Source organism: Enoplosus armatus, chromosome 11, assembly GCF_043641665.1.
Source record: "Enoplosus armatus isolate fEnoArm2 chromosome 11, fEnoArm2.hap1, whole genome shotgun sequence".
Taxonomy (NCBI): domain Eukaryota; kingdom Metazoa; phylum Chordata; class Actinopteri; order Centrarchiformes; family Enoplosidae; genus Enoplosus; species Enoplosus armatus.
The window spans coordinates 20,207,716-20,223,510 of record NC_092190.1 but is presented as its reverse complement, the minus strand read 5'-3'; the positions used below and the strand labels follow the sequence as shown (position 1 = coordinate 20,223,510).

General features: G+C 41.4%; 2 protein-coding genes across 2 annotated transcripts; one reads left to right on the top strand and one right to left on the bottom strand.

The window, feature by feature from the left end:
- The first annotated feature begins 1,497 nt into the window (after window positions 1-1,497).
- Window positions 1,498-2,688, top strand: gjc4b (gap junction protein gamma 4b). The gene has a single exon (XM_070915052.1). The coding sequence runs from the start codon at window positions 1,498-1,500 to the stop codon at window positions 2,686-2,688; it is 1,191 nt and encodes a 396-aa protein (XP_070771153.1).
- A 2,531-nt stretch (window positions 2,689-5,219) lies between these two features.
- On the bottom strand, window positions 5,220-15,588 carry LOC139292808 (lactase/phlorizin hydrolase-like). Its single transcript, XM_070915196.1, has 17 exons — window positions 14,967-15,588; window positions 14,240-14,310; window positions 13,074-13,151; window positions 12,883-12,976; window positions 12,079-12,163; window positions 11,295-11,973; window positions 10,556-11,204; window positions 8,909-10,459; window positions 8,528-8,796; window positions 8,120-8,410; window positions 7,839-8,037; window positions 7,437-7,639; window positions 7,216-7,322; window positions 6,990-7,121; window positions 6,606-6,829; window positions 6,171-6,407; window positions 5,220-5,419 (listed from the first exon to the last, which is right to left on the bottom strand). The coding sequence occupies exons 1-17, from the start codon at window positions 15,586-15,588 to the stop codon at window positions 5,220-5,222; spliced, it is 5,691 nt and encodes a 1,896-aa protein (XP_070771297.1).
- Window positions 15,589-15,795: the final 207 nt, after the last annotated feature.

The window sequence follows — 15,795 nt, the reverse complement described above, 5'->3', positions numbered from 1 at the left end:
GTTTCTGTAATAACAAATAGCCCAATGTCTGTCCATAGCCCTTCTATTTTGTGTAGCTATAAGAAAGCTTTTAGGTCTTACCTGAGGTACTGTCCAGGCAGGAATATGAAGAGATTAAGGGATACTACCACACTGCTGAAAGAAAATATGTTAAGAACACTCATGTCCCATCCTGTGCCATGGAGGGCCATTAATTCCTCAATTTACCATTGGCTACTTGATACCTGCTTCGTCCTGCTTAATCCTGCTTAATTTGTGAGAATCGTAGATTCCAAGATTTGTGATTTCACTCAACCCTGGTTAAGAGCAGTAAAGAAATTCCTGAACAGGCTTGAAAGCAAATACTTTGTTCTATGGTAGCATGCACCATGTCGATCTAAAAGACCAATTCAAGACAAAAAAAATAATGAAATAGTTGTGAAGCCTTAAGGTGAGAGGTGGTATAATCTTTTCCACATCACAAACACTGTAGCCTACCTACTTGGTACAAGCCTGGTAGTTTATAGAAGTGGATAATTACTCAGCAGAAGTGGCTTTGAGGTTGGTCACATATGGTGTGAAACCACAGGAGCTCTTCATTGCTTCTTTGGTCTTATCAGCTCTATTTTGGCCATTTTAGTCCCATTATTAAACCATGACTACCAACAAATGACTGATGTGGGTTTCCAGTATATGTAACCTGTTCAGGTGAGACTAGGATGGTTATACAGGTGAGGGCTACTGTGGCATTTTACATTTGGTGGACAAAGGACGGGGATTATTGCAATCTTTAAATGATGGGAAATATTTGGTAATCCTGTTTTAAAGTAACTGATTTATAGATTATATAATACAGTGTGGGTGTTTGCTGGTAGCTACTTTCAGACATTTGGTTAAAATTCCTAGTCATCTCCAATGCTTTATCTCTTAAACATCAGAGCTCACATTTTTCTTAAGTGCCTCAAGCACCCATGATTTCACTTCAATCTTCAGATAGCAGTCTGCTTGTGCTTGTATGACAAGGTGATAGCATCTACTGAGGCCTTCTGAGGGACCTTTGCCTGAGCATGCCCTTTGTCATACCAGTGAGGGTTGGTTTGGGATGTCTCAGCGTTGTAACAGTGACACAATAGCTCCACCATGTGGCTATAAGTTGCAAAGTCATGGGGAGTCAAGACGAGCAGTTCTGGGATGTGGTGAAACAAAATGACCAGCATATTTTTACTTTTACTTCATTTAGATTACTGGTTGTTTTTATAGTTATCCTGACTTAAGCAGTTGCCTTGATCATGACCAAGTTAATCGAACATGTGAATGTCTCTGTCCTGCAATACAACCAAAAATTCTTTCTTGAGGTTTTGGGAATTTCCAAAAAAAAATATTTTTTTACAATGACAAGTAAATATTACCTTTCTTTTTTTTGTCAAAACCAGAGCATTAAAAATGACACTTAAATACAAAGTTGTCTCTTCTTTTTCTCTGCAGGTTTGAGAGGTTCCCTCTTGTTCCAGAGGCAAAATGAGCTGGAGCTTCCTTACACGTCTGTTGGACGAGATATCCAACCACTCCACCTTCGTGGGCAAAATCTGGCTTACCCTCCTCATAGTCTTTCGCATCGTGCTGACAGCGGTGGGGGGCGAGTCAATCTACTATGATGAACAGAGTAAATTTGTGTGTAACACACAACAACCTGGTTGTGAGAATGTGTGCTACGATGCATTCGCGCCACTATCCCACATCCGCTTCTGGGTGTTTCAGGTGATTATGATCACCACCCCCACCATCATGTACCTTGGCTTTGCTATGCATAAGATCGCCCGCATGGAGGACGATGACTACCGACCCCGGGGCAGAAAAAGGATGCCGATAGTGAGCCGCGGTGCCAACCGGGACTACGAGGAAGCAGAGGATAATGGGGAGGAGGACCCCATGATCCTGGAAGAGATTGAACCTGAAAAGGATAAAGAGGTTGTGGAGAAGCCCAGCAAAAAGCACGATGGACGCCGTCGCATCAAGCGTGATGGCCTGATGAAAGTCTATGTTTTTCAGCTGCTGTCACGTGCCATCTTTGAGGCATCGTTCCTGTTTGGACAGTACGTCCTTTATGGGCTGGAGGTGGTACCGTCGTATGTATGCACCCGCTCTCCTTGCCCGCACACAGTGGATTGCTTCGTCTCACGTCCTACAGAGAAAACGATCTTCTTGCTCATCATGTATGCGGTAAGCGCCTTGTGTCTGCTCTTCACTGTGTTAGAGATCCTTCATCTTGGCTTCAGCGGTATTCGGGATTGCTTTTGCGCACCGCGGCCTCGGCCTCCCACCCCCCGCCACGCAGCTCTGGCCAGCCAAAGATCCTCCATCTGCCGCCAGCCCTCTGCACCTCCAGGCTACCACACCGCTCTGAAGAAGGACCCACCAGGAAAGATGGGATTCAGGGATAACCTGGGAGACTCGGGTCGTGAGTCGTTCGGGGACGAGGCCTCATCAAGGGAGCTGGAGAGGTTGCGTAGACATCTAAAACTGGCCCAGCAGCATCTGGATTTGGCTTACCAGAATGAGGAAGGCAGCCCGTCACGCAGCAGTAGCCCGGAGTCCAACGGCACTGCAGTTGAGCAGAATAGACTAAACTTTGCCCAGGAGAAGCAGAGCAGTACATGTGAGAAAGGTAACGCTTCCAATCTTTTCATAAGTTCATACTGTGGTTTTTAACTTTTTATTTTGTAGCTGTGATCAGTGGGAAATGCTTTACTGACAATGACACCATCTCTGTGTTCACAGGTCTCCGTGCATAGGTTCTCATCAGTCCAGCTGACACTGTACATTTCAATTCACATCAGGATCAATGAGCGGACATAAGGGAATCAAAGTGTGTGTGTGAGTGAGTGTGTGACGTGAATTTGCTTGAGGTGGATGAAGTCAGCCCAAGCCTTCCAGTGTTACGGCCAGCCGTGGTCGAGCATCGAGTCAAACGAGGAGGAGAATGGTCATCTCAACCCAGCAATACTTGAGACACTAGCCTGTCTGAAGATCCAAAGTGCTTACAAACTACCGTTGCACAGCAACAACGGTTAAGGTTAACATGTACTTCTCCCTCAGGGCAGCTATTGTTATTTTTATATTTTTATTACGAGACTTAAAGCTATTAGTCAGAGTTTGTCCTCTGTTGGAAGTTCAGTGAGTGCATCTCAAGTTTGCCTTAGACCTAAACTGGAACTCTGTTTTATGGCATTTTGTTAAGGTATGGCCAAGCCAGTTGTAGTACAAAAACATGTTTAAACTGTAAGAATCTTGTACTTGAGTGAGGAAGTGAATCAGTGAGCGAGTGCTTGTTGATGCGAACAAAAGGTTGACGGACAAGGCACCACTCATAAAAGAAAGGTACTGGAGTTATTGTCATGCTGATGAAGACTTTTTGAGGTGTTAATATTCATACAAAGGTTTCTTTCAAGTGTGTCACCTTTTTTTTTTTTTATTAAAAGATTGTTTTGACAATGTTGGCACTGCACCAGTCAACATTCCCAAACCTGGTGCCTCGATGGTACCTGGAACACACTTGGGGTGCCTTTGTCCAAAGGAATAAACAAACCTGGGTAATGCTTGAAAAACATGTAACTCTTGATATTGTCTTGTATTGTTTAAACGTGTATTTGATACTGTTCTCTATTTTTGTATTAGTTTTGAGTATTGTGGTATCGAAAAGAGGCTCTTGTCACTGTGGCTTTTTTTTTTAAATATTTAAAAAAAAATGACATTCACTGCTGTCTTAGCTCCCTGAAGCCCAATTCAATCAATGGACTGGTGCATTCTGCAACTCGTTTGGTACAATTTGAGTTCAAGTGCAACATATATTTTATATACTAACCTGCAGCTTATTTTATTTACACACCTATGACTAGCAAATGTTCCCTTTTTCCGTACGGACCCGAATTGAATTGTATCTGTTGGTTAAATAAGGGATAATACTGTCATGTTCATGCTTCAAGTCTTAAAGTGCTGATTTTTGGATTATTTTTGTCACTGTTCCAGTCTCACGAGGAGTTGTGAAAATGTAATCATTTCAATGTGAATTCAATGCCTTGAATGCGCTCTAAGATTCCATCTTTTGTATTCTGAATCATATCCACAGTGCCATTAATGCCAACTCAAATATTGTCATCTCAAGTTATTTTTGAGCAATGCTTTTTGTACTTTTTATACGTTTTGTATTGATAGTACTTTGTGGTTAGTTTTTAAAATAAATTTTTTCAACGAAAAACATATTTTCAGTTTGTTTTTAGTCTGGTTTTATTACTTGCTTGAAATGGTAAAATAGTCCAGTTCCAATTCTAGTTGTATAGTTATTCTGTTCAATTGTAAAAGGAAGTGACACATCACCCGATCTTCTACTTAATTCACCCAGGGTAAATATCTTCATTTGGATGGGGAGTGTATTATCTTAATAATATGAGGTCACGTAACATCTGACTGTCTTAGCTGCATTTTGAAACTGATTCAGCTGAACTGGTACTAGAAATACAGAGTTCAACCTAAATGCTCTTTGAAAAAGGTTCAGCTAAACTGCAGTTAAACTGGACGAATGATGATCTGTCCAATGATTCGGATAATGTCGCATAATGCTGAATGTTCATTTAGAAAATGGAAAATTGCAATCAAGCTTTCAGATTTCTGATTTTGCAGTTCAGCTACCATCAACACTGACTACTGAGGGAAAAATTCAGAAATGCCACTAGATCAATATAGCAGGTTAGGTGCACTTCTGATGGTCACAAACATTCAAAATTCATTATTTTATACAAATGTACGTCACATTTAAACATACTTCAGTATCAATATGTAAAATATAATAGCTTACATCATGATTACAGAGGGAATTGGTCATACAATACATTTTTATGATTTTTTTTGATTTGTTATCTGACAGCCTCAAGTGACTAACACTTCATAACTGAGTCAATAGTAATGCAGGTAAGGTAACTGACAAACTCTGGAAAAACATTTTGGACATGTTATTAGATGAATGAAAAATTTAAGACATTTGTTGAATCATGCTCTTGGGTCAAGAATTTAGATTTTTACAACCTGTGATGAATGTCTTAAAATATTTTATCTCTAACTTTTTTTTAACATGCAGGACGTTTTATACAGTGGTGTCTGAATATGCAGCTCAGACATTTACAGAGACAGTTCAGTGTATGTTGGATTTCCATTACAACTCTGCAACTAGCATTTCCTCTCCATGTTTATAGATTCAACATGCTGCTTTTGGAACGTCTTTTTGCCTTAAAGAAACAACAGGATGAACAAATAGCCCCAAACGTTGCAACAATCAGTAGAGCAAATGTGGTGTTAAGTCCGGTCTCTGCATCACTGGCAGAAAGCTTCATACCGAGGAAGCTGACAGCATTGTCATGGGGAGGGGGTGTGATTGGCGCGCTTGTTCCTGTAGAAAAGACACCGAGACTATCATATTCATTTTGAACAGATTACTGACAGTAACTGTGAATGTAAACCATATTTGTTTTTCAAATCTTAAATGTGGGTACAGAAAAATCCACTAGTCCACAACATTTTCTACTATCACTGAATGAATGAATTAGTGAATATGAGGCTACAGCAAGCAGACAGTTAGCTTTAGCTTAGCATGTGGACTGAAAGCATGAAGAAGCAGCTCGCCTGGCTCTGTCCAAATGTAACAAAACCTACCAACCAGCACCTCTAAACCTCACTAATTAACACAATATATATTGTGTGTTTAATATGCTGACAACAACACTCCAGGAAGTCACTACTGTTGACTAATAAATCCAGCATATAATCCCCTTTTTGTACAGGGTAAAGAGATAAAATGGTTTAATTTGGGAGGTTTAAAGGTGCTGGTTGGTGGATTTTTTTTTACCCTTGGACAGAGCCAGAGTGGCTGTTTAACCCTGCTTTCAGGCTTTATGCTAAAGCTAAATGTCTAATAATGTCTAATGTAATGTCTACTAAATCCAGCTTGATATATATAAATCCAAAATGTTTCACTGTTACTTCTGGTCATGGGTCAGTTTCTCACAATACATCTAAAGTGCAGTATACTGTACATTACATAATAAAATCAATTAAAATGAGGATTTTAGAGTTCCTTCTGTAGGTTTATGAATTCTCCACCAGGTCAGAACAGATATCTGAGCAACTCTGCGTGAATTTACCTTCAGGCACGGAGTTCAAGCACTCATGGGGTCCCAAGGCAGGGTCTGGGAATCCGTTGCAGTTGATGATGGTGGAGTAGAGGGCAACAGAATTCTTGGCCACTCGAGGCAGCTTAGGGTCCGAGTGATTGACATAGAAGAGACCGAATCTCTCTGAAAAGCCAGTGGCCCACTCTAGGTTATCCATCAGCGACCAAGCTGTGTAACCGCGAATATCCACATTATCTAGCAAGTAAGCTGGGAGGAGAAAATGAACACTTTTAGGAATGCAAATACACATTCAATCCTTGTTTTATGTTCCAGAAATTCAGTATCTTGTTTTGAACATTATTCTGGGAAACAGCAGAATTACCATGAACCATGATATTGCATCCATTACTTAGAGATACTTTACATGAGGTATTCTGAAATTGTTATGATTTTGGAAAATGATACCTTTCAGCATCTGGTTGATGTATTTTTCATAGTAGTAGCTCCTATGAATATCATTTAGGTCAATAGGCCCCCGCTCTGAGATGCCATTTTCTGTGATGATAATAGGTGGATTTCCATACTCCTCCTTAATGAAGTTTAATATCCTCCGGAATCCAAATGGTGAGACCTTCAGCCAGGATGAACCTGAATCCAGCCAGGTACGATCAGCAATTGTTCCTGCACCCCTACGAAGATCAAATCAGTGAAATGGTTTTATTTCACAAAAAATAAGGTTCAAATAAAGAACACAATGACGTAGAAACATCATTTTCAGCTAATCACCATGTGATTATATATGACTTGCATCTCCCACTGGTTATTATAGGTATGTTGGCACTTGCTTACCTATCTGCATCATAGTGCTGAAGGTTTCCATAGTCCACAGGGAATGCCAGGACAGTGGTGTAATGGTTGAACCCAAAATAATCATAGGTACCCTTAATTCTCTTAATCTCCTCAGGAGTGAACTCAGGCAGCCTGGAGAGATTGTATTGAACTAATTAAATTTACCTGATAAATGTAAGACAAATTTCCATTATTTCTCTTTCAGGCTTTAATGTTTTTATAATACCGAGATTTTAGCAGACCAGCTGCTAAGCTTCGCTCTCGAATGATTGTCTTCATCATGTTGCTGTAGTCTCCATTAAACACGGGATGGGCAAACCATCCAATGTAGAACTGCACAAGATACACAACAGCTATCAGAGAGCCAAACTCCAACTATTGCCCTCCAGTCTATTGTAAAATGTGAAAGTAATGTCCGTACAAAAGAAGATTTGTTTTGCAAAGTACCTGCACCACACGTCTTGCAGCATCAATGTCCTCCTGCTTATTGGGATTTCTGGGTTCTGACCAGTCAGAGTTGATGGTAATTGAGATAATTCCTTTCTGTTTGGCCCGGTACTCGTCATTGTAGAGATGCCAGGCCTCAGCATGAGCTTTAAGCAGGTTGTGACCCACAATGTAGGGCAGAGTGCCAGGTCGGAAACTGATCCCTGGACACAGAGAACAGACATATTTGCTAGTTTGTTTAGCTATATGCTTTTGGTCATTGAGGTTTAAAATGTCAATATATGGCAGAGAAGTACAGTTTTGATAAAATTTCACTTTTTGACCTGCTTTTTACATCAAACATGCAAGCATACATTGGTGTGAGGTAGAGTTTAAGATTAAGAACATTACGTTAAAGCGTACCTGGGGCAGCTGCTCCGTAGCCATGGCCTATATTGGCTATATTGTACGGCTCATTAATGGTAATCCAAAATTTCACTTTGTGGCCAAGACGGCTAAAGATGAGGTCAGCATAATCCCTGAATTTGACAATAATAGTCTCATTCTCCCAGCCCCCTATATCCTGCAGAGCTTGTGGGAGGTCCCAGTGGTAGAGAGTGATCTGATAGCAAAGAAAAAACAGTTAAGGTTGACAGAATTGACCAACTTTCCATTGCAAATGTTATCTTGAGAATTACACATACATGAGGTTGGATGTTTGCAGCAAGCAATGCATCCACCAGTCTGTGGTAGTAGTTGAGTCCAGCCTCATTGATGTGCCTGGTGGTGCCATCAGGAAGCACCCTTGGCCAGGATATGGAGAAACGATAATGGGTCACCTTAAGTTGCTTCAATATAGCCACATCCTCCTCTACTTTATGGTAACTGTCGCAGGCTATGTCCCCATTGTCATCATTGAACACTCGGAGAGGAGTGTGAGCAAACTTGTCCCAGATGCTGAGACCTTTTCCATCTGCTCTCCACCCCCCTTCAATCTGGAAGCAGTACATGTAAAACAAAGATTTAAATAGACAGAAAACAGAGTAAGGAATACACAGTATGTGCAATTCCCCGATCCAGCATTAATGAAGGGGCTTCATCTAAGCAGTTACCTGGTATGATGCCGTTGCAGTACTCCAAATGAAATCTTTGCGGAAATGTCCATGAAGCACCTTCTCATCACCTGGTGTAGGGAAACCATTGTCCTTTATGACTTGGTAGTAGAAATGAGCTGAGTACTTGGGTGACCTTGGCCGGTTTGGGTTACTGAAGTCGACATGGTGTAACCCATATCCAACTTTGTACCCATTAAGCCACTCAAAAGAATCCATGAGAGACGTTGCTATGTATCCTTTCACCTTCACACCATCAATGTCATAGGCTGTTATTAAAACACACACACACACACACATAAAGAATAAAGACTAAATATCTAAATAGTTCTGACAATCATTAATATTTATGATATAAGAAATGTATTTATGTCAGTGCACCTTTGAGAGCCTCATCAATATAGGTCTTGTAATAGAATACTCTGGCAGAGTCATCCCAAGTTGTCTTTGATTCTGTAGCTACTCCATTCTCAGTAATGTAAATCTCTGGATCTCCATACTCCTCCTTGATCCAGTTGAGAAGTCTTCTCAAGCCCCATGCTACAGCTCTCTGGCTACTGATGGCAGTAGTTGGTGAATCATCTTCCTCTGCCTCTGACAAGTCCCGGTCAAAATCATAAGATTGAGGGGTAAGCCTCAATGTAGCATGGCTTACTATCTTTGTAGTGTAATGATTTACACAGAACATGTCAGCAGTTCCCTTAATGAAGCTCTTTTCTTCTTCAGTGAAGGATGGCAGTCTTGTCTCTGAAAGACCTTGGAGTTCACTTTTGTTTCCAACTTGCCACTTCATTGCATCAGGATAGTCACCATTCTTGAAAATGGGGTGTGCAAACCAACCCAGTTGGAACTGCAGGGCACGGTCAGCAGCCATCACTTCACGGGGAATATTAACATCTTTAGGTTCAATCCAATCAGCATTGAGCGCAATGGACACTCGACCACCTTGGGATTTGCGGTACTTATCATCATATGTGTGGTAAGCCTTAGCGTGTGCTTTTATAAGGTTGTGTGCAACTCTGTACGGTGCAACTCCTGGATTCTTAACATTTGGTGGGATCTGTCCAAGTCCATATCCTGACCATGCAATTGTGTGAGGCTGGTTGAAGGTCATCCAAAATTTCACTCTGTCACCAAAGGTGGCAAAGCAAAAGTCACAAAAGTCATTATAGATGTTAATCATGTCTACATTGTCCCAGCCACTAAGGTTTTGCAAAGCTTGAGGAAGGTCCCAGTGGTAGAGTGTCACCATGGGGGTGATGTTATATGCTAAGAGGCCATCAATGAGTCTATTGTAGAAGTCAACACCTTTCTGGTTCAGGGAGGTACGCTGACCATTAGGAAAGATCCTGGACCAGGACAAAGAAAATCTGTACGACTTCACCCGCAGAGCTCGAAGCATGTAGAGGTCTTCTTCAAGCCTGTGGTAGCTGTCACAGGCCACATCTCCATTGGCATTAGCAGGAATACTGCCAGGTTTATGGGTAAATGTATCCCAGATGCTGGGCCCCTTCCCATCAGCATTCCAGCCACCTTCAATCTGGTACGCCGAAGACGATACTCCCCAACTGAAGCCCTGTGGGAAAGTGCCATAGTGGTACACTTTTCTCTGGAATATTGACTGGTGTGAGAATTTATCCCAGACAACCTTTGATTTAGAGGGAACCTCTGAGGGTGATAAAGCTGTTGGATGGGGGGTAAGTTGCATCTCTGCTCCTTTAAAAACATCACCTTTGTGTGAACCGAATCCATTTAGTTTGATAACCTGAGAGTAGAAAAATGCTGATTGCTTTGGGGTTCTTGGTCTGTCTGCATCTTCAAAGTTGACATGGTGAAGACCAAATCTTTGGCTGTAGGCTTGTTTTCCCTCAAATCCATCCATGAGAGGCTGCACTGTAAATCGCTGCACATCCACTCCATCCAAGACTATTGCTACAAAATGGACAGAGAAAACAGCACATTAAAGTTGAAATTATTTCAACACCATGTAAAAGTAGGCTCCCTATAAGAGGGATTCCAGAAACTAACCTTTCAGGGCCTCATTGATGTAACTCTTCATGTACTCTACTCTACTGATGTCATTGAGAGTGTCCCCACTGTATTCAGTAGGCATACCATTCCCAGTTATGTGGATAGGCACTTTGGTAATTTTCAGGTATTCGGTGGAAATGTAGTTTAGAAGCCTCCTAAGTCCCCAAGGTGTAGAATAGATCCAGTCAGAAGCTGTAGAGGACCATGATGGGTCCACATATGCCTGGAAGTCACCCACCCCCTGAGGACCAGGAGTGCAGCTACCATCACTGTTGTTGACCAACCGGGAGGTATAGTGGTTTAATCCCAAAAAGTCAGCTGTTCCACGTATCCTCTGGCTCTCTTCAGCAGTGAAAACTGGAAGTCTTGCAGGCTCAGAGTGGGGACACTTATTTCTTTTATGTTCTATCTGAGTCTTGAGTGTTGCAGGATAATCTCCATCTACAAATATGGGATGTGCAAACCAGCCCAGCATGAACTGCAGGTAGCGATCTGCAGCTGCTATGGCTTCAGGTCTGGAGGGGTCCATGGGCTCAGCCCAGTCAGAGTTCAATGCAATGCCCACTTTCCCTCCTTGTGTCTTCCTGTGCTTGTCATTGTAGACATGCCAGGCCTCAGCATGGGACTTCAGCATATTGTGAGTGGCCTGGACAGATGAAAGAAATAGTGAGGTAAATGTATAGGAATGGCTGTGTGTGTGCACTTATTTACAATATAGTAATAATATTGCTCTTACCTGATAGGAGGCAACCACATAGTCTTTTACTCCAGGGGGATGCTCACCAGTGCCATACCCAGCATGGCTCACCACCCAGGGGCTACTGAATGTGTTCCATGTCTTGACCCTGTCTCCAAACCTGGAGAAGCAGAAGTCCGCATAGTCCTTGAAGGCTTCAACAATGGAAGCGTTGGTCCATCCACCATAGTCCTGGAGTGCCTGGGGCAGATCCCAGTGGTAGAGCGTGACAACAGGTTGTATGCCAGACTCAATGAGAGCATTGATCAGCTTGTCATAGTAGAGAGCCCCTTTCTCTGATAGGGAACCCCGGTGGCCTGAGGGAAGAATACGGGCCCAGGAGATGGAAAACTGGTAGGTGTTGACATGGAGACCTCGCAGGAGGTAGACATCATAATCCACCTTGTGGTAACTGTCACAAGCTAGATCAGCTGTCTGGTTATCAAAAACCTTGTTTTCATGACCAAAACGGTCCCAAATGGTCTCTCCCTTCCCATCTTCTGACCAGCCACCTTCAACTTTGAAGGACTCACTGGAGGTGGCCCATTGGAAGCCAGAGGGGAATGATTCATTGAGGAAAAGATCTCGTTCTGTTGTGGTCTGGGACCCAAACTTATTCCACACATTCTGATAACTATTTATAAATGCTGTAATTCCATTGTAGTCTGAAATACCATTACTGTTGGAAAAGAGAAGGAATAAAACAATTTAAACACATATACATGAAACAGACTTTGTCAATACATATTCAATTTATTTCTATTTCACCAAGATATATTGTCACCTGGTTAGGATGTCCTGCATGTCCAGCTTACCCAACATTTCCATCATGTCACATCCCACAATATTCAGGTTATTGTTGTTCAAGACTGTGATGAGTGCAAGAGAAAGTTGCTGACTGATCAACATTAATATACAGAGGTAAAATATATATACATTCATTTTTGTTATATAACAAGATTAAGAGTCTACAGCCATGCTAGCTGCTCTGTGAGGCTGTACTTAAAAGCACACAAGTGATTTGAGCTAAATGCTAGTGTCAGCATGCTAACATAGTGACAATGACAATGCTAACATGCTGATGCTAAGAAGGTATAGTGTTCACCATCTTAGCGCGCTAACATTTGCTAATTAGCACTAAACACAAAGTACGGCTGAGGCTTGTAAATGATTGTTGACATTAAACAATATGTGTTGCCTGTTTAAGACATTATGTAGTAAAAAGTAAGCTCTACAGCTGTGTTCCACCACGCACGTGATTTTCCTTGTAAAACTATACTGGACCATAGCAAGAAGAATTTACGCTAATCACTGCCATATGATAACACTCCCAATAAAGCTCTAACCCTAACCCTATTATTGTACAAGTTAAGATATTGCAATCTACAACAGGCTGGCCTCGATGCCTAGTCACAGTCTGTTTGGTCATTAAAAACACATGATTGTAATGGTTGTCAAATATGTGTATGTTAAACGAGGAAAATGAGATAACAAGGCAAGAAAATAATTTCATTGTGACTTTGAATGAAAATATTAGCCACCAAAAGCTACAGAAAAGTGATATTAAGTCAGCTGTAATGCTATTTACCTTGTAGGAAATTGCCAAGGAGTTGGAATTGACTGTAGGAACAACTATCAACAGTCATCTTGTATATCAGGATAGGCAAATCCCCACTGGACATCTACAACATAACGTAACATGCATGTGGCTGCAGTGTAATGGAAATACAGAATTTAAAATGCAAAGTGAAAAGAAACACCCTCTAATGTTTACCTTACCCGCACGCTGCTCAGCTCCTGTGCAAAGTTTGATGCAGAGGCACAGTTATATTCAATGTGCACTGACAAGAAATCCATCTGCTCAAAATAGGAGATACAGCACAGCATGTCATCACACTCAATGTCTCTTAATGAAAAACACACTTCTACTAATACATGCATACATGTGGGTAATAGAGAGCTGAGTTATCTGCCTTTAGATTGTAAAAAGAAACCCTCTATGACACAGACAAAACATACAGATTTCACACAGAAAGGACCAAATCATATTGTGATCTACTTTATACACACACACACCCATTTTTAAAATAGATGTATAATAATGGTCTGGTATGCTTTGTTGTTGTGCGATGAGTGTGTAAGAGGGCAGAGACAGACATGTACAACAAGCTGTTGACACGTAATCCTTGAGCACTTATTATCAGATCATTAGATAAGATAAGGAGAGGCATAAAACATTTTGAAAGGCTAACAATATACTTTGGAGCATGCTGAATCAAATTTAGAAAATAAGACAACACCAGGACGCTTGCCTCAATGAGATCGTCACTTCTAGGTGGACGTCTGTGCAAAGAGGAAGCTTTGCAGGAAAGCTACCAAGAGGTCGAATGCATCAGTAAAACAACTGCAGGACTTGTGGTGCAGTCTGACCCCTTCATACACACAACGACTAATATAGTAGAAGAAACATGAAAGAACAACTTGTATAGTATCATTTAAATTGCGTGAAATCAAAGACCAAACTAGACATTTTCAGTCTTAATTTTTAAAGACATGTTTGGTGGATATATAGGGGAGCATCATTCCAACAGGCTGTTTCTCCTCTGCAAGAACAAAGGAAAGGAACACCTGTGGGTAGAAAGTATTTTTCATAGGTCTCTCTGAGGCCTTCAGCTAAACTCCTAAATCCAAATGAGCTAACTGAGATTTGTCTAAGTATATGCCAAAAAAAACAATTCTATTTATTGTTCCATTATTGAAGTGTATTGCTTATTTTAAATATATTCATTAAGACAGGTAGACTTCAAGGTTGACATAATATCCATATGAACATTACTAACCATTTCTTTTTATCTTGATTTGCCATTTTCAAATGGTTTTCATGTGGAGCCTAATAGCAACAGCACCTGAGCTTTATGCATAAGAGAATAGAAGATGTAGCTTACTGTCGTTGAACCTTTGATCTGGGGAAGAATTGCAACGTCACTAGCTCTCAGCCCAATTGACAGATGTCTCCCTGTGAATATGGAAGCATAAAGGCACTCTCATCACAATGTAAAATATATATGATACATATTCAATTTCCACCAGCTGAGGAGTATGTGACAGACTTTGTTTTCAGCTAAGCATGAATAGACCTGACTTTTCACTGAGGATATTTTGCCAAAGCACAGGAGTAAATAGTAAAATCAATGCTGCTTCAGTTTCAGGGACCTTTTTTGTGCATGCTGGCTCACTGTCACACTGTCATGTCTTACTGCGACACTTGAATATGACAGGCAATTGTTAATGTTATTAGAACCTGTGCTTTTCCTAACATGACAAGTCAAAATGTCTGCCTGTTGGCCACAGTTGCCAGTGAAATGCACGCTCAGATTCTTTTATTGATCTCACTTGGATGGATCATTGAGATAGGCATGATAATCTACACATGTGATCTGTGCCATAAATCATATACGAAAAAAGGTTATCAGTTGGTCATAAAGTAACCATTTTTACAATTTGTCACACACTGAAAGGACAATATATTACTTAACATATTAATGCTTCAATAATATGTTAAATGATTATGGGAGACAACAAATAATTCTTGCTTGTATTTAACTATTAAAACACAGTGACAAAAAAACAATCCTGAAAACAATCAATCAATCAAATCTCAGTCTTACTTACCTTTGTCAGGAAACTGTTGATAGTAGAGCTGGTAAATGTTCTTGTGGAGTTGGAGGATATTTTGCAGAGGACTGGGAGCACCTGCAGGCTGCCCATCATGCCCAACATCGTCCAAGTCACTCAGTGTCACCCATGAGAGTGCCAGAGCTCCAAACTCCTGGAAGGCAAACTCCGCATACTGCTGAAACATCTCTACCAGCTCCCGGCTCTCCCAGCCTCCATACGTTGATCTCAGAGTGTCTGGCACTGTGGATCCATGGAGGATGACCAGAGGCTGAAGGCCCACCTCCAGCAGCTGTTTCAGCAGAGTCTGGTAACAGGTAACCACAGCCTGTTGGGGCTGGCTGGAGAGGCCTGTAGGTAGGAGCTGAGCCCATGACAGCTGCACTTTAAAGTGGGTCACCCCTCTGTTCTGGAGGTACTCAAAGTACTGTTTAGAGCCTGGAGGTATGGGATGGCTGCAGTCAAAGGCATCGTTCACTGCACTGCCTGAGCTTCTCGCCAGCCACTTTGTCAGAGGACCTGCAACAAGCATGAAGTCTTCCTCCCCATTCACATCACTGCTCCGGCAACCATATAGACAAAAGACATACAGAGACGCAACCCACAATAGATACCTCATTGTGGCTTGAAAAGGATGGACTGATATTATCCACTGATAGCCAAGCTCTTTAAAGCTATAGTGTTTTCTTATTATTGCATCGTTACACAGTTAAGATAGATATCACATCCAAGCGGTGCAAGTTACAGTGTTTTATTGCAGCTGTGTGATACGGTCAGGAAGACTCTGGACTCACACATGTCAAGTGATAACCGCATCCCTCTATTG